This window comes from Dendrobates tinctorius, unplaced genomic scaffold (genome assembly GCF_039654945.1).
Source record: "Dendrobates tinctorius isolate UK_male_01 unplaced genomic scaffold, ASM3965494v1 ptg000116l, whole genome shotgun sequence".
NCBI lineage: Eukaryota > Metazoa > Chordata > Amphibia > Anura > Dendrobatidae > Dendrobates > Dendrobates tinctorius.
Window position 1 is genome coordinate 12,923,855 of NW_027361784.1, and position 24,620 is coordinate 12,948,474.

The following is a 24,620-nucleotide window of genomic DNA, read 5'->3' on the forward strand; positions in this document are numbered from 1 at the left end:
CTCGTCCACACGCGGCTCCTCTCTGTACACCTCGTACACATGCGGCTCCTCTCCGTACACCTCGTACACGCGCGGTTCCCCTCCGTATACCTCGTACACGCGTGGCTCCTCTCCGTACACCTCTTACACACGCGGCTCCGTTCTGTACACCTCGTACACGCGGCTCCGTTCTGCACACCTCGCACACACGGCTCCGCTCCGTACAACTCGTACACACGCGGCTCCTCTCCATACACCCCATACACATACGGCTCCTCTCCGTACACCTCGTACACGCGCGGCTCCGTTCTGTACACCTCGTACATGCAGCTGCGTTCTGTACACCTCGTACACATGGCTCTGCTCCACACACCTCGCACATACACGGCTCCTCTCCGTACACCTCGTACAAATGTGGCTCCTCTCCGTACACCTCATACACGCGCGGCTCCGTTCTGTACACCTCGTACACGCGGCTCCGTTCTGTACACCTCGTACACATGGCTCCGCTCCATACACCTCGTACACACATGGCTCCTCTCCGTACACCTCGTACACATCCAGCTTCTCTCCGTACACCTCGTACACATCCAGCTCCGCTCCGTACACCTCGTACACACACGGCTCTGCTCTGTGCACTTCATACACACACAGCCCTGCTACATCTACCCTGTAAACCCCTCCTGACCCCACACATACTTACCTCATCTAGCACCATGACAACCAGCACAGCAGAGTCCGGCAGACACCAAGAGGCAGGGCTGTGCGCACAGGACCTGTGATGAGGTCACAGGAGGGGCAGAGTCAAGGTCACATGATCAGGGGTCTAGACAAAGGCTCCTGATCATGTGACCCCTGACTCCTCCCCTCCTGTGACCTCATCACAGGTCCTGTGTACAGAGAAGAGAGCAGGCAAGCGACGCTGTGAGTGGCTGTGGGGCAGGGGGGAGGTCTCAAGCTAGGGCGAGGATGGGGGTGGCAGCTTATCTCCCTGCAGTGCGGGATAGAAAAATCCCAGGAGGGTTGGAAACTGTAACTGCCATGCCCGCAGAGGGCCGGCGGCAGGAACAACAGTCAGGCCACTGGCCACATCAGCTGGCTAGCGGCCAGGTGAGCGGGCGCTGCCGCCCGCGGCCCACATGACAGCGGCCCAGCGGGAAAATGCCCGGTTGGGCATATTACCAATCCGGGCCTGATGTGTTCATTATTTGCAACCCAATCACACATCCATTCCTTGCATCTACCACTTTGATGCAATGTTCATCAAGTTGAGAAATGTATATGGCTTACAAAAATCAAAAGGGGTGACAGCATATAAGGAATTCTTCAAAAAGTATTACAGCATTTGTTTCACCAGCAGCTTACAAACCATGTAACATTTTGACCCTTTGGGAACACCAGAACGAAACCGGAGCAATAGTCCATTAAAAAGTTACACAGGTTATTATTTAAAAAAATACATATATCAAAACAAGTACATACCTTAGGCACTTCTTGTATTAAGATACTGATAATTTATCCAGAGTGTATTCCCTATATTCATTCTACCTCCTTTATGGATGACTTGGTGTTTTTTGCTCTCACTAAAGTATGCCCCCCATTCTGACCATGTTCATGTATATACATTGAAGGTCTTAGTCTATTGACTTATTTTGATATATGTATTTGTTTAATTAATAAACTGTTTAACTTTTTAATGGACTATTGCTCTGGTTTCTCTCTGGTGTTCTTATTATAATGTATGAAGTGTCCATAACATATTTGGCCCTTCAAAACTTTTTGTTTTGGGGCCTTTAATTTGACAGTTGGTGTTATGTTTTCTGCTTTTGTATTATTGTTTTCAATTTCGACCCTTTGGGTGGTACATGACAAATATACCAGAAAGGATCAAAATGTTGTATGCTTGTAAGAATCTTATGGATGGCATCAGACATTTTTAATTTAATCTTCAGTATAGGTAATCAACATCAGCTGAAAGGGGTCTAACACCCGATGCCAAAACTAATCAGCTCCAGTGACTGCCAGAAATAAATAGTTTAAGAAGCAGAACACAGGTTTGTACATTTTGCAATCGGTGTCGATGAGGACTGCATTTTGTCACATACTCAAAAGCTGAGCTAGTTACAGATCTCTGCATTTACTTTTGTAGCATTCTCAAATTTTTCCAAGGTATTCTATTGGGAGATATGTCTGCTACATTTGCCTATATGTTGCACCCAATAGTCAAGATTTTAGCAGTTTTGATATGGTAGTAACACTCCTGCTCATATAAGGTCTTCATGAAGTTATTTTGAACCTTTTGGGGTAAAGTTCAGTTCACTGCCTAGACATGTAACCCAAGACACTAATGTAGCATGGCTGTTATGATTAGGTAACCGAGGAGGATAATGGGGAATAGACTAGGCAACCAGATAACCAGAAAGGTTGGTAGCTTAGCGGATTGCAGACCCCTAAACTGACAACACAACTAGAATTAGCCATGGGACGTACCTACGATGCTCTAGACGCCTCGGCACAGCCACAGAATTAACTAAGTCTAAAGAGAGAAATGGGAAAGCTAAACTGCCCCAGAGTAGAACCCCAAAGGAATAGATAGCCCCCGAATATATGTTGCTGTGAGACAAGATGAAGCCCAAAACACAGGCAGAGAATATAGTAAGCAAATGATGGGGCCCAAACTGTCTAGATAGAACAGGACAGGAAAGCATACTGTTTGCAATCACGCAAAAACCCTAAGAAAAATCCAACACGTCTGATATGCAAAAATGCTGAGGCCACACGAGCTCTCCCCCACTAAATCAGAACTCTGGTGTGAACTGGTTACTAAAAAGTCTAACATACGCTGTGGCATATGAAACAGAGTCCAGCACAGGTCCCAACAGGGAACCAGGCTGAACTCACACCAGCTAAGCAAAAATAAGAGACAAGCAAAAATGGATCCAATGCAAAAAAAAGATTCAAGAAGACAAATAACATATCTGAAAAATGCAGGACAGAGCAGGAGACAGGCAGACTTCAAAATATGCTCAGGAAACAAACCAAATCACCGTCAAGAGCTGAGGGAAGGTTGTTCACTTAAAGCTCCCCAGTCTGTAACACCTGACCTCCAATCATCCTGCTCAGGTGATTGACTTCTGTCAGCTACACCAGCTCCATTGCCAGCAGCAAACACCAGAGGGAGCCCAAACTCAGAAGCCAGGTCAAAAGTGTTCACAACACATGGCTCGTTGGCATGCCTGACCTTTCTAGACTCATGTCTAGTTCCTATAGTATATATAATTACATGCTTGGATCAACCACATTCAGCCAACATGAAGTTGTCATGGATCATCAGACATAAGAACCTGATGGTAGCAGAGTCCAAAAGTTATACTAGTGTTCTCCAACCAGTGAGTAGTAGTGTTCTTCAACCTCTCTATTTAAAATAGTGGAAAAAAAGGGCCTCTTTATCAAGATGGCTTAGCAAAGGGTTATAATGAATAGAGCTGGTGTTCCAGCAGGTCTCCATATCTCAGATGACCAATCACTCTTCCAACAACAGCTCCAATGTTTATGGACAGCTTCACTTTTTTGTTTATATTTGTTTCAAAATTATTAAAAAGCATACATCTTGTGACAAAGTCAAACTATTTTTTACTGTTGGTATTCCTGCAAAGTTTGCCTGTACCATGCTTACCAATTATTCAGTTATTGAAATAAAGATGATTAAGTCCCACCCAAGTTTTGCTCTTGAAGCGACTCAAACATGGTGGGACTGACCACTTTTAGATGGGGTTTATGTAAACTCTACCCATTTTGAGCACAAAAATTTATCCAGATTGTTTCCAATATTACCAACCAAACTTGCTGAAAATTTGAAATTCTCGGCATCTTTAATGACTTCTAAAGTGCTGGATTTGTGCCATTTCTTCCATAATAAATATAGCCTAAGTTACAGTATATAACCTTTGGAGACCATACTAGCTTCTTTTTGGGAGCAGTATGAGAACTTGCAAATATTACTGTCAAAATGTCATAGAATATCAAATGCCTTATTTTTAGAGATATAGTCTATGCCAGAACCTGGTATGTACTGCCTAATAAATGTGAGCCAATGTCCCCTGTTAGAAAGTCTTCTTTCACATTGATATTTCTAGGGCTCAATGATGATTCTTTTAAAAACATAAAAATCCAATGCACATTTCTTTAAAATCGAGTGCTAAATATCACTTTCCTAATGCAATCCAATTATATATTCTATTTCTACAATTTTTTTTGTTCTATCAGCGTTATTAAAATAGGTCACAAAAGAAGCCTGTAGTTTTTGCTTACCTGAATAACTGCCAAGTCTTGGAGCATTATTGTCGCCTCCATCATAAAAATCCAACGAGTCCCAGTTATGTTCTGTAGCGAAACTGACAACCTGCACCTGGGGAATACACAGAGAGACAGAATATTCCTTAGCTTCAAAACACACATAAAGGAAAAAAAATCAGAACAATATGTAAATATAACACCGTATATTGTAAAAACCAAACCAATTCATAGAATTTTTCTAATTATGAATCCAGTATGAACAGTTGTGTTCTTCCATACCTTTCCTTTTTGCTGAAAATTTTCCAAGGGTGCTACTCTATTGGAAGATATGTATTCTGCATTTGTCTATATGTTGCACCAAAAAAAATCATGATTTTTTGGGGCTGTGATACGGTATTACAACACCTCTCTAATAAGATCTCTGTGAAATAATTTTTAGGATTTAGGGCAAAAATTCAGTTTACTTTCAGGACATATGCCTAAGACAGATAGAGGTTAACACCTGATCAAATTTTTATATGGTTCTTACCTTTTAATATTCGACATGGCTCAACATCTGTCTTACATTAAAGGTACTTGCAAACTAAAAACACTAGGGGATTTTTGAGTTACAAAATGTTGATTTTATTATGCTTTTCTTATATAATGCTATCATATTCCGCAGTGTTTTACATGCATTATCATTGCTATCCCCAATGGGACTCAGAATGGGACCCGCATTTGTCAATCTTCTATAAGTTTCCCTTACTGGTATCTGTAAATTTCTAGAAATGTATTCCTAACTCGATGGTTGTGTGAAGGGAAACTGGGGATTTTGAGCAATATGAGCACCTATTTTGAAAAAAAAGAAGTTACGGACACTTCATGTTTCGAATATATACTATTTAATGGATATATTGTTAAAGGGAATCTATGATCAGGTTTTAGTATTTAATCTGATTGTGGCATAATGTAGAGACAGAGACTAGTCACCAATGTTCGGGATCAACGGGTTCGCCCGAGATTTTTTGTAAAGTTCAAGTTCGGGGCCGGAGATACTTATCTGTCCAGCAACATGTCCTCCCGTTCCGACGTCACCGCCTGAACACTGCCGGAAAAAGCCAAAGACTGCCGAGTGCAGTGAATACAGGTGGAAGTTAATGAGCGGCCCCAGAAGCAGATGCGTCTGGGAGACAGCGGGACGGGAGGATGCGTCACTGGACAGGTAAGTATAATTATAATGTATATTAATTTTCTGCTTTTTTCACAGCCGGAACTGGACCTGAACTGTAATACGAGTTTCCCATGGAAACTGTGTTCGGGTCCGTGTGACCGAACACTATGTGTTTGGTACGGTCCCAAACTTTACAGTTTGGGTTCGCCCATCCCTAACAGAGACCCTATTTTCAATTATTTGTAACTTACTGGGCTGCTTTCTGTAGTTTTGGTATAATTACAATTTTAGCAACAAGAGATTATCATTAGAGGATTAATAAACCTGTCACTAAGTAGTATTCCATATTCATGAGCTCAGTATAACTCAGCCTCCACCACAAATTGGCAGCTTTCTGTGTACACTGTGCATAGGCAGAAAGCTGCCAATAAGTGGTGTGGGCAGGGTTAAAGAGAGCTCAATATTCAGAAAACAGGTAGATCTGCAGAAAATAATATTTATCAAAATGACAGCAAGCAACTTAGTAAGTGGCACATTGCTGTATTCTTGGTCTTTGCCCCTACATCATGTTATCTCAGATGGGGTAGCAAAAACCTGGTGATACATTCCCTTTAAATTTTAAAACTTGGTCCAATTACAAACTATATAATAGCATTTACTGTATCTGCTGCCATATTGTAAGCATTAGAATCCTTGCACTATAGATATCACTTCATTGACTTCAATACATTATTTTCTTGTCTTCATAAGAAAATGAACATGACAAGTGTTTGAGAATATCTTATGATCTTACTTGAATGCCTGCTCCCTCTGGCACAGAGATTTTCCATATACAGTTCAAATTGTTGTCATATGGCTCAGGGTAGCCGGGAGACAGAATAGTCCCCTTCCGCTTTGTTAAAATTCCACCACAGGGCACTAGAATGAAAAAGAAAATAGAAGACAATGTATATATGGTATTAGCTGACACTTATTACTATTTCTTACAATCTGTAAAGTATATAATAGAATGTGACAGTTGAGTAGAACCATGCAATGCAGCTAAGAATTTTATACTGTGTGGCATATACGAATAAAGGTTAGGTTTTGTATGAGTCGCTTAAAGGTGCAATTATACTCCAAAATCAGAGGTCAGTTAAATAACATTTCCCTCTACATTCAAAACATCTCAGCTCAACAATCGAACAGTTGTCTAAAGACGACTTTGGTGGCAAAGTCCATAAACAATAGACCTAATTTGTACTGTTAAAGTTTAATTTACTGTAAAATCTTGTAAATAACCGGTAAAAGTGATGTGCAAAAACTTTATAAGAAATTATCTGTGAAAACACAATTCAAAGAACAATAAAATCACTGACAAGCAGGATAAATTCATGAAAGATGAGTCGTGTCTAACATAAGTACTTGCTGGGTAATAAGTTCAAGTTTGGATGTTGGTCAAGCGACTTATATGATAAACCTGGACTTTGCAAAGACATTTGATACTGTACCAAACAACAGCCTTATACTGAAGCTTCAAAAGCAGTGACTAAAGGGCAAGTCACACTAAGCGATATCGCTAGCAATATCGCTATAGCGTCACTGGTTTTTGTGACGTTATAGCGATATTGCTAGCGATATCGCTATGTCTGATACTTACCTCCGACCGGCTCCCCCGCTGATTATCGCTGATCATGCGAGAACGTCCTGGACCGTTTCTCGTCGTCAGCTTCCTGCTGGGCTTCCTGTGGCGCCGACGAGCGACGCGTGGACGCGGGCGGGAGGACGTCAGGATCGCCTCGTCTGACAGGTAAGTAGCGACCCCCGACCGCTGCTATGTCACTGGTGAGATTTGCCTGTGTGGCAGCTCACTAGTGACCACTTAACGATGCACCAGCGATCCTGACCGCATTATATCGCTGGTCGGGATCGCTGGTGCATTGCTAAGTGTGACAGTACCTTAAGAGGAACTATATGTACACTAACGCAAAATAATGAGCACCGCCGCTAAGCCACCTGCAGCAATATACACCAATAGAGTAAAACTATGCTGTAGGCAACCATACCCTCATGTTCAAGTGCTCACCCCAGAAAAATAGCGTATAGAGTCATGCAAAAAAAAAATGATGAGTGGCACTCTCCAGAATATAATCTAACGTTTTATTGGTCACACCGTCCTGCCGAAAAAGTTTTAATGTGACCAATAAAATGTTGGATTTTATTCTGGTGAGTGCAACCCATCATTTTTTTTTTGCATGGAACTATATGTACACAGGTAGAAAACTGGTTAAGGGGAAGGAAACAAAGAGTCATTGTAAAAGGTTCATTCTCTAAATGGGTTAAACTCAGCAGTTGGGACTACAGTGATCTGTACTGGGAGCAGTGGGGACCAAATGGGTCAGTACTGAGAGTAGTGGTGATCACAAGGTTCAGTGCTGACAGTAGTGGTGATCACTAGGTTCAGTACTGGGAGCAGTGGGTATCACAAGGATAAGTACTGGGAGCAATAGATACCACAAGTATCAGTACTGGAAGAAATGGATACCACAAGGATCAGGGATAATTTTCTTCCTACTGAAGCCCTAGATTCTAATTTCATTGTACCCATAAAATATGTTGTAAACAAAAGTGTCCCACAAACACTATAAGATACACCCACAGTGAATTCCTCAGCAGTTCTCCCCACATTCCATGATGACCCTACTGTACTCCACCTTAAAGTATGGAGACCCAACACAGTGTGATCCCCAACTGTCACCTCCACACAGTCCTCTATGCGGTATAATTGGCCTACATACAGTATAATGGCTCTACACCTCTCCACACTGTATAATAGCCTGCCGGTCCAAATTTTGAACTTGTTGACATCCTGTGCACAAAAATAGGGAGGTCCCATCTACATCCTTTGGGATTTTAAAAAAAATTGTCTTTGGAGAGAAAAGCCTATCAGAGGGGTTGTTGTTTCTTAATTTTAATTTTTAATTGTATAATTTTCCCTTGTTGGCACTAACTTTATATTTTATTTAAAAAAAACTGCTCATATGCTTCCTGTTGCTGTGGTTCCATTATAGCTGTATAGATTGGGACAGAATTAGCACAGGACAGATTTAAAGACAGCTCCAGTATATTTCAGTAGGCCTATAAATGGCAAGATAAGAACATTAAACACAATGCATTTAAATAAGTCTTTGCATGTAGCATTCCTATCTATCACTTCCTAATCTGTGGAAAGGGAATATACTTCACCACCCAATCTACCATAGCCCATATTAATGTATGGCAATTTTTTTTATCAACTGCTGCATAAAGTGCATGAATATACTATGCAAATAGCGCAAAATGGAAGAGAGTACAATATGGCCACTCTCTGGGAACTTTTATTTATATAAGGCAGCAAAAAAATCAAGATTGTATTTTATATGTGTTTATAATCTTGTTGGTATTGTTGGTATTACGAGTCCGTATCATAATCCATATTGTGGAACTTTCCCTTTATTTCTGCACTTATCCTGAACAAAATCAAATGTTTCCCTGGGATGTTAGGCAGAGCAGTTAACCATCTGCACAAAGTCACTAAGCAAATTCGGCCTAATCAGTACCAGGTAATCTTTACTTACAGCTGTAATGGAAAGCATTAGAGTTTTGTTAATTTCATGTTTTTTTCCTAATAACATTACATTGTCTACAAATAACGGTAAAGGCTTCTGAGCTGCACTCCTGAGATATCTGGGCATTTTAATCAACAGAATATATTTGGCACATTTTAATTAGTTTATTTCTTATGTATCTCCAGAGCATTAGTACCTCGGTTCTGGAGTTTATTCTATAGGTAAAGATTCTCGCGATCTAATTGCAGAATTTTGAGTGTTATGTGTTCTTTAGCCTGAATTGATACATTATTTATTTTAATCTTGCTGGTCACTATATGAATTCCAAAAGTCTATTAATTGAATATATAATAAAACGAAGCATTATGGGTGTTACATACATGAAAAATAAGGTTTAACAAATATAGAGCATTTTGCGAATGACATAAAAGAATGTCATATTGGGCACAAGTTTGGTTCACTTCTGGTTGAATCATACAACAATTTTGTACCTATTAAAGTTAGGTATTGATACATATTATTTTTTGTGGTTTGTGCTTATTTTCTTTTCATTTCTACTGTAATTTTAACTGCTGCTAACAGCATTCAGAGATTTTAGTGTTAGGTGAATCTGCCAAAATTCAGCCAGGAAATTTGATTGGCATCAAATTTATTAAATATGAATTGAATGTTTCTTATTACTGTATACTGTTTGGTCTTTCTAGACCTCAAAGCAAAATAAATGTAGAATTCAAAAAGAATTAATACACATTTCGCTGCCAATTTTTCCCACTGTGACAACCCACCATACAGGCCTTTGTGCAGATCCCCCAAGCCTCTTTTTTTTCTGCATCACATGCAATGTTTTCTTCTTCCATCTTCACTCTGCACCAGTGCTTTTGGCACTGAGTAGGATTCTGGTATCACAATACATATTTCCCAACGACTAGTCAGCACCTCAGGTGAGACAACATCAGATACCTATTTGGTACGGGTACCCAGGTCCAAAAGATGACATTGATACAGGAGAAAAGAAGAGACAGGAGAGAACTGTGCCAAGGATCAGATTAGGGCTATGGGGACAGGCAAATGAGTGGTCAAGTATTATTTTACTTTTTCACCTTTTTCCCAGCACTCAAGATTCCTGTTAATTGACTGGTCTCAATCATCCCAGTATAGCCCACATTTGCATTTCTGCCATTCCTGTGTGTAATTGTATTCCTGCGGCAAGATATTAGTTTTCCTACATTTTCCTACTTTCCTGCTGTTCCTGTACATCACATATCTGGCTGAGCTGCATCTACTGCTTCTAGCTGTCACGTCCGCCATGTCTGCCATGTCTGTTTGTCTCAAGAACTCCTGGAGCGATGTGCATGCGCATGTTTTGTCTGCTGTCCTGCATGTTCGCTAGAGCTGTGTGCAGACTCACCTCATGTCTGAGCTGCAGGATCCCTGCGTTTCTGCTCTGCCTTCTGTGATCTTCTCGTCATGTCTGGAGTCCTTGATCATGTGATGTTTCTTAAGATCCTGCACTGTCTGGTTCTGCAATCATCTCGTCATGTCTAGAATCCCGGATCATGTGTTCTTCCTAGGATCCTGCACTGGTTGGTTCGGTGATCATCTCGTCATGTCTGAAACCCTGATCATGTGACGTTTCCTAAGATCCTGCACTGTCTGGTTCTGCTATCATCTCGTCATGTCTAGAATCCCGGAAGTGCTCCCCTGGTCCTGACCTGGAGGAGGAGGTACTATGCCCTATATCAGGCCGCCTCTTCCTATGCTCAGGGCCTGATTATTGTGTTGCTTCCCTGCAAGGCTCTGGGTCTGTGGGGTTGCTCCCTCTATTCTGTGCCCTTGCACCTTGCTCTGTAGTGCGTCTCTGCACACGCTCCGTGCTCGTATTCCGCCTCTTGTCTTGTGCCATGTCTTGTGTTGTCTCTCGTGCCATGTTTGTGTTTGCCTTGCTTTGCCTTGTAGTCCTTCTGCTGTTCTTTGTCTTAGTCTGTTTTGCTATGTCTCGCCTTAGCTATGCTTTGACTTGTAGTCCTCCCTGTGTTCTCTGCCTTGCTATTCCTTGCTTTGTGTTCCTCCCTATGGTCTCAGTCTTTGCTTGCTCTGCCTCGCTCTCTCCTATGGTGCTCTGTAGTGCTCCCTGGCACACGCACCATTTCTCCTCTCCTTAGTGCTCGTTTCTTTGTCTAGTCCCAAGGTCTTCCCTTGGCCCGGCTCTGGGCTTCTGCCTACGCTCCGCTGCTAGACTCTGTCCTCTCTCTGACCTGTTTCTGCCTGTATTCCTTGCCTTGTTCCCTGCCTTGTCCTTGCATTGAACCCCGGCGTGGGTTCCCCTTGGCCGTCTCCTGTGCCGTGGTAAGTGCCACGTGTTTGTGTACAGCCGTGTGCACTGGCCAGTGTGGCGTGCCCCCTGCGTGGCTCCTAGCACGCAGCCCTTCCTTGTGCCCTGGCGTGGCTCCTAGCACGCACCCTGCCTTGGACCCTGGCGTGGCTCCTAGCACGCACCCTGCCTTGAACCCTGGCGTGGCTCCTAGCACGCACCCTGCCCTGAACCTGGCGTGGCTCCTAGCACGAAGGTTCCTTTGCCCCCTCCTGTGCCTTAGTCGTGCCTCGTGCTGGCGTTACAGCCGTGTGCATTGGCCAGTGAGGTGTGCGTCCCTGCGTGGCTCCTAGCACGCAGCCCTTCCTTGTGCCCTGGCGTGGCTCCTAGCACGCACCCTGCTCTGAACCTTGGCGTGTCTCTACACGCACTCTGTCTTGTGCCTTGGCGTGTCTCTACACACGCTCTGTCTTGTGCCTTGGCGTGTCTCTACACGCACTCTGTCTTGTGCCTTGGCGTGTCTCTACACGCACTCTGTCTTGTACCTTGGCGTGTCTCTACACGCACTCTGTCTTGTACCTTGGCGTGTCTCTACACGCACTCTGTCTTGTACCTTGGCGTGTCTCTACACGCACTCTGTCTTGTACCTTGAACCTTGGCGTGTCTCTACACGCACTCTGTCTTATACCTTGTACCTTGGCGTGTCTCTACACGCACTGTCTTATTCTATGCTTTGGCGTGGCTACACACGCACCCTGTCTCGTTTGCGAACCTTGGCGTGTCCCCTACACACGCACCTCGCTTTGAACCTTGGCGTGCCCACGCGCGCACCTTGCACGTTTTGCTTGTTTTCTCTGTATGTGATCTTGTGTTATTCTAATGAAGATACCTTGCACCTACGTCTAGTCTCGTCTTGCTTCCTGCTTGTCCTTGTCGTCAGACACTCGTCTAGTGTCCCCTGAGCCGGCCGTCTGGTCCCAGCAGTCGTGGTGGCTCACCCCCTTGGTCTTGCCCCTGACACTCCCTGTATAGGGGGTGGATTCTCACAAGGTCAGCTCGCCCTCGGTGGGTGGGTGCCACGACCCAGAGGGTCCACTCAAAAAATGGGCTCAGCAGGAGCTGAGTCCGTCACAGTTAATCAGGCCATGGACTCCGCTGGTACCTCGGCTACCCGTCTGATGACCCGTCTGTTATAGAATCTGATCTGCTCTGTCTCCTGGACTCTCCTGAATATGGCGGTACCCCGGCCACTCTTCTGATGTAAATCAGACCTGGCCCTTGACCTCTGGACTCATTTGGAAATGATGGCAGCCAGAGTAAGAAGACTTGCTTGTCTAACCGCAGTCCTCCCCACTGGATCTTCATGTCTCGTTAGCGGCTCCTGTGTCTTGACCGGTGCAGGTGTCCGTTTCAGATGTCGGATCAACATTGTTGGAGTGGTTTGTACTAAACTCTGGTTTCTGCCGAAGAAAATTTTTTTTTTTTCTTCTTTCCAGCCCCGGTGAGAGGGGGCTTAAAGAGGGGGGTACTGTCACGTCCGCCATGTCTGCCATGTCTGTTTGTCTCAAGAACTCCTGGAGCGATGTGCATGCGCATGTTTTGTCTGCTGTCCTGCATGTTCGCTAGAGCTGTGTGCAGACTCACCTCATGTCTGAGCTGCAGGATCCCTGCGTTTCTGCTCTGCCTTCTGTGATCTTCTCGTCATGTCTGGAGTCCTTGATCATGTGATGTTTCTTAAGATCCTGCACTGTCTGGTTCTGCAATCATCTCGTCATGTCTAGAATCCCGGATCATGTGTTCTTCCTAGGATCCTGCACTGGTTGGTTCGGTGATCATCTCGTCATGTCTGAAACCCTGATCATGTGACGTTTCCTAAGATCCTGCACTGTCTGGTTCTGCTATCATCTCGTCATGTCTAGAATCCCGGAAGTGCTCCCCTGGTCCTGACCTGGAGGAGGAGGTGCTATGCCCTATATCAGGCCGCCTCTTCCTATGCTCAGGGCCTGATTATTGTGTTGCTTCCCTGCAAGGCTCTGGGTCTGTGGGGTTGCTCCCTCTATTCTGTGCCCTTGCACCTTGCTCTGTAGTGCGTCTCTGCACACGCTCCGTGCTCGTATTCCGCCTCTTGTCTTGTGCCATGTCTTGTGTTGTCTCTCGTGCCATGTTTGTGTTTGCCTTGCTTTGCCTTGTAGTCCTTCTGCTGTTCTTTGTCTTAGTCTGTTTTGCTATGTCTCGCCTTAGCTATGCTTTGACTTGTAGTCCTCCCTGTGTTCTCTGCCTTGCTATTCCTTGCTTTGTGTTCCTCCCTATGGTCTCAGTCTTTGCTTGCTCTGCCTCGCTCTCTCCTATGGTGCTCTGTAGTGCTCCCTGGCACATGCACCATTTCTCCTCTCCTTAGTGCTCGTTTCTTTGTCTAGTCCCAAGGTCTTCCCTTGGCCCGGCTCTGGGCTTCTGCCTACGCTCCGCTGCTAGACTCTGTCCTCTCTCTGACCTGTTTCTGCCTGTATTCCTTGCCTTGTTCCCTGCCTTGTCCTTGCATTGAACCCCGGCGTGGGTTCCCCTTGGCCGTCTCCTGTGCCGTGGTAAGTGCCACGTGTTTGTGTACAGCCGTGTGCACTGGCCAGTGTGGCGTGCCCCCTCCGTGGCTCCTAGCACGCAGCCCTTCCTTGTGCCCTGGCGTGGCTCCTAGCACGCACCCTGCCTTGGACCCTGGTGTGGCTCCTAGCACGCACCCTGCCCTGAACCTGGCGTGGCTCCTAGCACGAAGGTTCCTTTGCCCCCTCCTGTGCCTTAGTCGTGCCTCGTGCTGGCGTTACAGCCGTGTGCATTGGCCAGTGAGGTGTGCGTCCCTGCGTGGCTCCTAGCACGCAGCCCTTCCTTGTGCCCTGGCGTGGCTCCTAGCATGCACCCTGCTCTGAACCTTGGCGTGTCTCTACACGCACTCTGTCTTGTGCCTTGGCGTGTCTCTACACGCGCTCTGTCTTGTGCCTTGGCGTGTCTCTACACGCACTCTGTCTTGTGCCTTGGCGTGTCTCTACACGCACTCTGTCTTGTACCTTGGCGTGTCTCTACACGCACTCTGTCTTGTACCTTGGCATGTCTCTACACGCACTCTGTCTTGTACCTTGGCGTGTCTCTACACGCACTCTGTCTTGTACCTTGAACCTTGGCGTGTCTCTACACGCACTCTGTCTTATACCTTGTACCTTGGCGTGTCTCTACACGCACTGTCTTATTCTATGCTTTGGCGTGGCTACACACGCACCCTGTCTCGTTTGCGAACCTTGGCGTGTCCCCTACACACGCACCTTGCTTTGAACCTTGGCGTGCCCACGCGCGCACCTTGCACGTTTTGCTTGTTTTCTCTGTATGTGATCTTGTGTTATTCTAATGAAGATACCTTGCACCTACGTCTAGTCTCGTCTTGCTTCCTGCTTGTCCTTGTCGTCAGACACTCGTCTAGTGTCCCCTGAGCCGGCTGTCTGGTCCCAGCAGTCGTGGTGGCTCACCCCCTTGGTCTTGCCCCTGACACTCCCTGTATAGGGGGTGGATTCTCACAAGGTCAGCTCGCCCTCGGTGGGTGGGTGCCACGACCCAGAGGGTCCACTCAAAAAATGGGCTCAGCAGGAGCTGAGTCCATCACACTAGCTCCACTTGCCCATCTGCTGACTATCAAACCCTGCTAATCCACAAGCCGTCCATTAAATCCAACTTCACTGTGTTATAGACCCCAATCCATGCTGCTCACCTTACTCTACTTGTTAGAGAATCCACCTCATCAGTTGAGCAACCGTGCTGCTCAGTTTCAACATGTCTTTTTGCTCTCAGTGAACATCAGTCAACAGTAGAGGTGCTTGGCTGTTCCCTCTCCTCATTTACAAACTTTTTGAACATTAGGCCAAACCAATCATTAATTTTTAAGGGAAAATTGGAAGAAAAGTCTATAGCCACTTTATAGCCATATGAAATTACTGGTATTGAAAAGTAGCTTCACATCTCAGAGAGAGAAAAGAGTCTGGGAGTAGAAGCTCATGATGACCTTGGACACTCTCAGTGCTGGGATGAATGTGTCGCATGGATTTATGTCTTTTTACATCAATTAAGGAATTTGCTCCTAAGACCTTGTGGGGCATCACAACACATTAGGAGACCCCAATCAGAGGACAATAAAACATCCAGACTACTTATCTATGAACTGGTCCTATATTTATGTATCTCCCTCTCCCATAATCATAATTCTGCTTCACGTCACTTGTCTTATCTATAGCATTTTTTCTGTGCTGTGTTGTGCATAAATATGTGACTCTTCAGATTTTGTATTAGTCAATGCATGATGAAGAGACCTGAGTAGTCTCGAAAGCTTGCAATGTGTTACCATCTTTTCAGTTAGCCATTAAAAGGTATCAACCACTGAGGACTCTCAATTCTGAATATTTTTCTATCTACTGGCTAACACGGTGCAAAGAAATACATCTTTCCTGTATAGCCACTTTAAGACTTTTGACATTAGTCTACAGTGACACAATACTGCTGGCTTTCAGAAATAGTCTAGAACAGTGTTCCCCAACTCCAGTCCTCAAGATCCACCAACAGTTCATCTTTTCAGGAATTCCTTAGTATGGCCCAGGTGATAATTGCAGTACCTGCCCAGGCAATAATTACATCACCTGGGCAATACTAATGAAATCCTGAAAACATGACCTGTTGGTGGCTTTTGAGGACTGGAGTTGGGAACACTGGTCTAGAAGATGGACATCTCTATGATATATTGTAGATATGATGCAAAAATTACAGCCCTCCAAGATTCAAGTAAAAAGCAAAAATTGTGCCTTTTTTAAGCCACGTGGCCAATTTTTTCTTTTACCTTGAATCTTGAAGTGCTGGCATTTTTTTGCATCATATCTGCATGTGGATTTCAGTGAAGTCCCTGGATTTGCACCCTTTGCTAATGCAGTGCTGATTCAGCTTTCTTTTACCTTGGATGCATTGTAGAAATAGAATGTTAATAAATGATAGGTCGTAATTTATATAAAGTAAAAGGGAAAAAAAGGATCTCAGGCAGAATGTGAGTTATTGAGACTACTGAAAAGGAAGTAAAGGTTATTACACCTTATCATCCAGTTAAACCATGAGCCACTAAAGTCCCCGTTACACACTGTGATATCGCTAGCAATATCGCTGCAAAGTCACCGATTTTGTGACATTGCAGCGATATTGCTAGCGATATCGCTGCATGTGATACTCACCTCTGACCGGCTCCCCCGCTGGTTATCGCTGATCGCGCGAGAAGCTGCTGGACCATTTCTTGTCGTCAGCTTCCTGCGGCGCTTCCTGTGGTGCCGACGAGCGATGCGTGGAGCCGGGCGGGAGGACGCAGGATCGCTGCGTCTGACAGATAAGTAGCGATCCCCATCCCCAGCGATGTCGCTGGTGAGATCTGCCTGAGTGGCAGCTCACTAGCGACCACCCAGCGATGCACCAGCGATCCTGATCGCGTCATATCGCTGGTCGGGATCGCTGGTGGATCGCTAGGTGTAACGGTACCCTAAGTTTACATGTAGCAACCACTACCCCTCAGGCTCTGCACTTGACATAACATGCTCTACAAGTTTTGTGTTAAGTGTTGCCCTAATGAATATTGCATCTGAGAAAGGTGTTATAAGTCATCTAAAAGTTAAAGTAATGAGAGCTCATATTTTAAATAACATTTCAATCAATGTAGTAGTTACTGTATACAATTTAAATGAAGATGAAAAAAAATCCATCTTGATTACAATAAATTTCAAATTATTACCATCGTGATAGCGAAAAACATAGCAAAGGGGCAAGATGCAGAGTCGTACCCAGTCACAGATAGTCTGCCTTTCTGCATTAGTCTAAAAAAACAAGATTGATGTGTTGCAATGCCATTAGCATTAGGAGGCAATATATCACTGCCTTAGAACAGCATTATCAACTCCTTTAGAAGCGTTTCTTAAATGCAGAGAGACTGCAGGAATATGTAGAACAATGGGACTTAACCCTGTAAAGATTACAGCTGTAATGTCTTGTGCCATGCATAATTGATCACATCAGTAGGATGTAACATTAAAATGTTTAAGTAATTACCAGCAATGGCTGGGCGGGATGATTGATGACTGATATCTGTAAGTAAAATAATCTCAGAACACCCGAGACTTCAAGCAATTTAATATGGGCTCCTCTATACTTCATTTAAAACACAGATCAAGCTCAACCTCATCCTAACTGCATATATTATCTACGGATTGATAAATAATTGGATTTGAGGCTCTTGTTTCATTTCATTATACAAAGCAGTACATCATATATTGAATGATTTCATTCCTGTCTTGCTTGAGGTAGGGAAAAAAGATTGAGTGGTTAGAAATGCAAAGAATATTTGGCCCTACTGAAGGTATGGAGATAATGCTAACGCCGTAGAGGATTACAACAAAGCTTGTAGAAAATTTAATTGTGAATAAAATGAGCCCCTATTCCCCATGTCACACTCACAGGGGGTCAGGAAGCTTAGATTAATAAATTTGAATTGGGGAATTTTTACAGTATACAATGTTTCATTCCTAGAGATAGGCATATCTGCCAAAATTTGATTCACTAGTTTACTCTAATTCAGTATTTCTGGCAAACACCATTTATAATTGGCAGAAGCCATTTCAGAGCTAAGAGAATGTTAAACAGAAGAGTTAAAAAATATAAAATATTCTATACACCCAACACCTATCCTGGTGCTGCATGTACCGCACTCAGTCCTCCACTGTCTCACTTCTTACCAACAATTGCAGCCCTCTTGTCCATCTTCAGTGTTCTTTACTTTTCGGCACCTCCAGCACTAGATCTTATGAGACATCACTTGAGGCTTATGAACAAGGAAGTAGGGGTATAGCACATCTAGCCGTTAAAATAAAAGATCTTTATTTAAATTCCATAAGAATGAGTGATCCATAAAGAACACTTAAAACATGATGCATTCCTGGTGAAAACACCATTAGTCATAGGGTGTTTTTGCCAAACACATGTCAGGTTTTTATGCTGTTATATGGATCTACTAAATTTGAATGGAATTTGAATAAAAGACTTTTAGTTGACCTGATAGATGTGCTACAACCCTACTTCCTTTTTCATATCTTGCTGTGCTTCACCAGCGGACTCCAGCAACCACCAGTTTAAAGTCACCCAACTATCCATATGGCAAAGCAAGCATGTTGAGCTTCCATCTTGCCTTTTTTATCTTAAGGCCCCGTCACACACAGCGATATCACCAGCGAGATCGCTGATTTTGTGATGCCATAGCGATCTCGCCAGCGATATCGCTATGTGTGACATGTGTCAGCAACCGGCCCCCATGCTGGGAATCGCTAATCATGCAGGATCGTCCTGGGCCATTTTTTGATCGTTGGTCTCCCGCTCGCCAGCACGCATCGCTGCATGTGGCAGCGAGAGACCAGCGATCAGTGACACTGGATGGTGTTTTCCCATTTAAACAGCGGGTATCTAAGAGCCGCGCAGCTCTAGGTTACCCGCTGTTTACCTTGGAAACCAGCATGCATGCTGGTTTCTAGAGTAAACTTTGTGCATACTGGTTTCCAGGGTAAACCGCGGGTATCTAAGAGCTGCGCGGCTCTTAGATACCAGCTGTTTAAATTGGAAACCAGCTTGCTCACTGGTCCTGATCGCTGGAGGGGCTGTCTATGTGACAGCTCACCAGAGATCAGGCTAACTATATCCCAGCGATCCCATCCATGTTGGATCGTTGATGGGATCGCTGGGACATCATTATGTGTAACAGGGCCCATACACTTGAGGCTTAGTCAGTGCCATAGGTTCCGAAGAGTGACGACTGAAATGGGGAACAAATATGGAGGGAGCCAGTGCAGAACTAGGCAGCAGTTTGTGCCACCAGTACTAATGAGAAGTGAAGTGAATATAATGTGTTTTTCTATTTTATGGTCCATTTTGAAACTTAAAAAAAGTCAAGCAAAATGGTGCCAGCTTGTTCTGAATAACAAAAAAAATTGGGTTCTGATAAACACAATATTTTTAGTGAAATTCAAAGTAAGTTCAATGTGCTTTAAATTGATTTACTCATCCCCAGTTGTTCAGTTTCTGTCATTGCAATTCAATGCATACCAAAATAAGTAACATAACATGATAAGATATGCGGCTTTAAAAAAATGGCAAAGTTTTTCAAGAGTTGTTTATATTATACTGTATATATATACATACATGTATAAAAAGATAATATTGCAATCACAGATTAAAGCTTCCTTAACTTTCAATTTTTGGCATCAGACTTGGAGGAGATAATGAGCTCATCAGAGATTATTTTGATTTCACCTTTTTACAAATAAAATTATGGCTCTGCTGATTTTCATTTTGAATTTTTGTCCACATGTATAAAAAAATCTTCAACGTGCCCACAGTCATTTTTCCATGGCATCAACATATGAGGTAGTTCTGTAGCGAGAATATCTAAGTGGACAAATCTCTAAATTGCAGAATCCAAGCCCAGCAGAAGCATTTGGCTTAAATACAGTATATGATGATTGCACAGTATAGGAAAGGATGTATTCAGATAGGTATATTCATCTCCAGGTCCATTAAAAAGATTGTGCTAGATACATTGCTTAATTCTATGATGTGGAGAACAAATGCATAAAATAATATCTTTAGTTCGTCACAATATTGTGAGAAATAATCTAGATCACACTTCCCTCTTGAACTAAATAGTTATCAAAATGTCGGCTATCTACTGTAGAAAAAGACAACGTCATGGACAAAATTTGATTAGGGCGCAATTGTTCAATTAGGATGGGGAGGATTTGACTTGTATTGAACACATTCGGCGCAAATCAAGTGGAGGTTAAAGAAAAAAAAAAAAATCTTATACTCAACTCTTCTAACCTACCTCCCATACCTCTCACCCAGGTCTCTGATGAATTCTTGCACTATGTTCTTCACCTTCAAGGTCATCTTGAAGATGCTACCACTAATTAGGCCCCATGCAATTATATGGGCATGAAACAAACCATTGATATTAATGACATGTTTCATGCTCTACATGGTCAAATGGAATTCTACAAATATCAGCGACATGTGTTTTGTCCCGTGTGGTTGATGAGGTTTAGTCAGTGGTGGTGCCCATGAGAAGATCTAAAGGGAGGTGAAGACCAAAAAGGAGGTGATCTAAAAACAGCAAGGAAACAGCAGTATCAGCATAGGTATATTGGGGGTCGAAATATGGTGAGTATCAGAGTTTATTGTTATTTTAACCTCTCCAGAACCTAGGAATCCAGCAATGGGATGAATAACTACAATTCAAGTTTTGGTGAAAATTCAGAGTAAACTTAATTATCTTAGGATATATTTGCTCATTTCTATGAACCTCCAGGGTTAATGGTGGGCAGTTTTTGGTATGGAACCCCTCTACTCTATTAAGATTCTTTGTTTTGTTTAGCACTAGCATTTCTACATATTAATTCTTGAAAATCTGTTACTATGCTGGAAAGAATGTCTGCTAATGAGTTATGACACATTCTGAGATAAATTTCTTTTTGCTTCCTATTAAATGTTGTAACTGTGACACCCAGAGTATAATAAACTCGTGAGTTTAATCTATAATCAAGAAAAAGATACATGGAAAAATTCACTAAAATGACATCTTAGTTATAATATCAGAAGACGATTCTTCATGAAAGGACTTGTGTGTAATTATCTCAGAAGTCCTCACATGAACAGGGGTTGATATTTCACAGAATGTAATATCTTGTCTTGATACTTTATCTTTTTATATTAACCCTATGCCAAACATTGTTAAATTGAATCATAGAACGCTGGAGGATAAAAAGAAGGTCGTTTTAGTTCAGTTGTAGGTTGTTTCACGGTAGAAGACAATGAGGAACAGACAATAAACTGGATTCTATTCAAGTGGAAGAATATCTCATTATTTCTTCTAACTTTAAAAGCTAACTTGTTTGATTTACTGATTGAATAGACTTTCTCTCATAACCAAAGTTTGAGGTTAACACATCGTTTTCAGTATATATTTTATTGCTAGATACTTACCAACACAGGTTGGCAGCGTGTCATTCCACTGAGCCAATGCATTTGGAACTGTATCACATCTAATAGCCACAGAACCATGTAGGATGTATCCTGGATTGCACTCAAAAAAAACCACAGATCCAACGGCAAACTCGTTTCCCATTCGTTTTCCAAAACGTGGTTCAGGTACAGAACTACATTGGGTGGCACTCGTCCTTGGGACCGCTGGAAACAATAATTTAGGAACATTAACATAAACCCCATGGATATAGCAGAGTTTTCACAAACATTTCTACTTGTAATTAGACTACATATTTCTCCAAACTTGCCAGATTTAGGTAAATCCTGCAAAATATATGTAAATGTCTAAATTTAAGTTATAACTCAAGATGCAGTACTTAAGTCTTGCTTTTGTTATTGTTTAGAAATGATTGTGCAACATCATTAATCGTTCCAGACACATTTTCTTAATACGAGAGCAAAAAATGACTACCTCAAGTGTCTATTGTAGGTTTCAACATTTTTTTTGATAGGTATACATTTTATATTATTAATAGTAGCACACACACACACACACACACACATATATATATATATATACACTCACTGGCCACTTTATTAGGTACACCATGCTAGTAAGGGGTTGGACCCCCTTTTGCCTTCAGAACTGCCTCAATTCTTCGTGGCAGAGATTCAACAAGGTGCTGGAAGCATTCCTCAGAGATTTTGGACCATATTGACATGATGGCATCACACAGTTGGCGCAGATTTGTCGGCTGCACATCCCTGATGCGAATCTCCCGTTCCACCACATCCCAAAGATGCTCTATTGGATTGAGATCTGGTGACTGAGGAGGCCATTTGAGTACAGTGAACTCATTGTCATGTTCAAGAAACCAATCTGAGATGATTCGAGCTTTATGACATGGCGCATTATCCTGCTGAAAGTAGCCATCAGATGTTGGGTACATTGTGGTCATAAAGGGATGGACATGGTCAGCAACAATACTCAGGTAGGCTGTGGCGTTGCAACGATGCTCAATTGGTACCAAGGGGCCCAAAGAGTGCCAAGAAAAAATTCCGCACACCATGACGCCACCACCACCAGCCTGAACCGTTGATACAAGGCAGGATGGATCCATGCTTTCATGTTGTTTACGCCAAATTCTGACCCTACCATCCGAATGTCGCAGCAGAAATCGAGACTCATCAGACCAGGCAACGTTTTTCCAATCTTCTACTGTCCAATTTCGATGAGCTTGTGCAAATTGTAGCCTCAGTTTCCTGTTCTTAGCTGAGAGGAGTGGTACCCAGTGTGGTCTTCTGCTGCTGTAGCCCATCTGCCTCAAAGTTCGACGCACTGTGCGTTCAGAGATGCTCTTCTGCCTACCTTGGTTGTAACGGGTGGCAATTTGAGTCACTGTTGCCTTTCTATCAGCTCGAACCAGTCTGCCCATTCTCCTCTGACCTCTGGCATCAACAAGGCATTTCCGCCCACAGAACTGCCGCTCACTGGATTTTTTTTCTTTTTCGGACCATTCTCTGTAAACCATAGAGATGGTTGTGCGTGAAAATCCCAGTAGATCAGCTGTTTCTGAAATACTCAGACCAGCCCTTCTGGCACCAACAATCATGCCACGTTCAAAGGCACTCAAATCACCTTTCTTCCCCATACTGATGCTCGGTTTGAACTGCAGGAGATTGTCTTGACCATGTCTACATGCCTAAATGCACTGAGTTGCCGCCATGTGATTGGCTGATTAGAAATTAAGTCTTAACACACAGTTGGACAGGTGTACCTAATAAAGTGGCCAGTGAGTGTATATACAATGATTATTTCTAAAAAAATAAAACTTTTATTTTATTGCCTATTTTGTCTACTGTCGTAAGCATTGTTCAATTGGTCATCTTAAACAATCATATTGGTCACAAACACTCATGAAGTGGCTGCATGCTGATATGAGAAATGGCAGCTCATTGTAGAAAAGACCAATGACAAGTGGTTTGCTTATTCTAATCTAACCAGATAACCATTTAAAATCGTTTTGAACTCTCAGTACAATTGCAATATTTTTTTATAAACATTTTCTAGCTAGACATTATGGAGGGAATTAATCATTCCATTTTAACCAGAAAAGTGGTTTCAAAAAGTGCCCATTTGTCGCAAGTGGTATTGGCAAGAAATTTTGAAATTCTTTGTGCTGTTGGAAAGGGGCAAGGCCTACCCATGAAACACAATTACAATACTGTATTCCAGAAAACTAGCATACATTGTTCTTGAAATCTAAGTCAGCGCTTGACTGGTGTTCATTTCATTTTTTGCAGCGAGGCACTACAAAAACTGTGCCAAACTTATTAACACCCATAGGTTTATAAAAGAATCTTGCATGCAATAATTTATTGTGCTTTAGGTTCAAGGCTGAAGATAAAACACAATGGTCTTGATAAATTCCCCCTTTTATATGTAATCTCATAGACTAAAGTCCTCTTCACACATAGCGATCTCGCTAGCGAGATTGCTCCTGATTCACAAGTTTTGTGATGCAACAGCGACCTCACCAGCGAGATCGCTGTGTGTCACACTGACCAGCGACCGGCCCCCCTGCCGGTTATCGCTGATCATCCTGAAATAGCCAGGACATTTTTTTGATCACTGGTCTCCCGCTGACCAGCACGCATCGTTGTGCGTGACAGGCGGGAGACCAGCGATCAGCGCGCTGGTAACTAAGGTAAACGCAGGGTTTCTAAGCACCGGGCGGTGCTTAGAAACACGATGTGTACCATAGTTACCAGTGCGCTGATGCAGGGAGCTGGTAACCAAGGTACACATCGGGTTTCTAAGTGATTCACGCCCCTTAGAAACCTGGTGTGTACCTTAGTTACCAGCTCCCTGAATCAGCGTGCTGGTAACTAAAGTACACAGCGATGCCACACACTCAGCGTCGCTGGTGCTGATTGCTGGTGAAGCTGTCTGTTTGACAGCTCACCAGCGATCCTGTAGCAACTCACCAGCGATCCTGACACTTTGATATTGCTGTCGGGATCGCTGGTGAGTCGCTATGTGTGACGGGGCCCTTAATGCCAATGTCTGAAGCTTTTACCATATCTATCTATCTAAATCAAAAAAAGGGCAGCACTACCAAAATTATAAAATTGGTGCAAAACCTATTCAGCAGTGTCCAACCAACCGAATTAATAAATCAAGAAAAATAGACAGCACTCAAAACTAAAT

The 24,620-nt window shown here is 43.2% G+C and overlaps 1 protein-coding gene across 8 annotated transcripts in view; it reads right to left on the bottom strand.

Moving 5' to 3' along the window:
• Positions 1-24,620, bottom strand: part of CSMD3 (CUB and Sushi multiple domains 3) — a 1,871,449-nt gene that overhangs the window by 345,796 nt on the left and 1,501,033 nt on the right. For all 8 annotated transcript variants that reach the window (XM_073590214.1, XM_073590213.1, XM_073590210.1 and 5 more), the window contains 3 exons: positions 21,410-21,613; positions 6,222-6,346; positions 4,291-4,387 (listed from right to left, as the gene is read on the bottom strand). In XM_073590214.1, the coding sequence (XP_073446315.1) occupies positions 4,291-4,387; positions 6,222-6,346; positions 21,410-21,613 (426 nt within the window). The remainder of the gene's footprint in view (positions 1-4,290; positions 4,388-6,221; positions 6,347-21,409; positions 21,614-24,620) is intronic.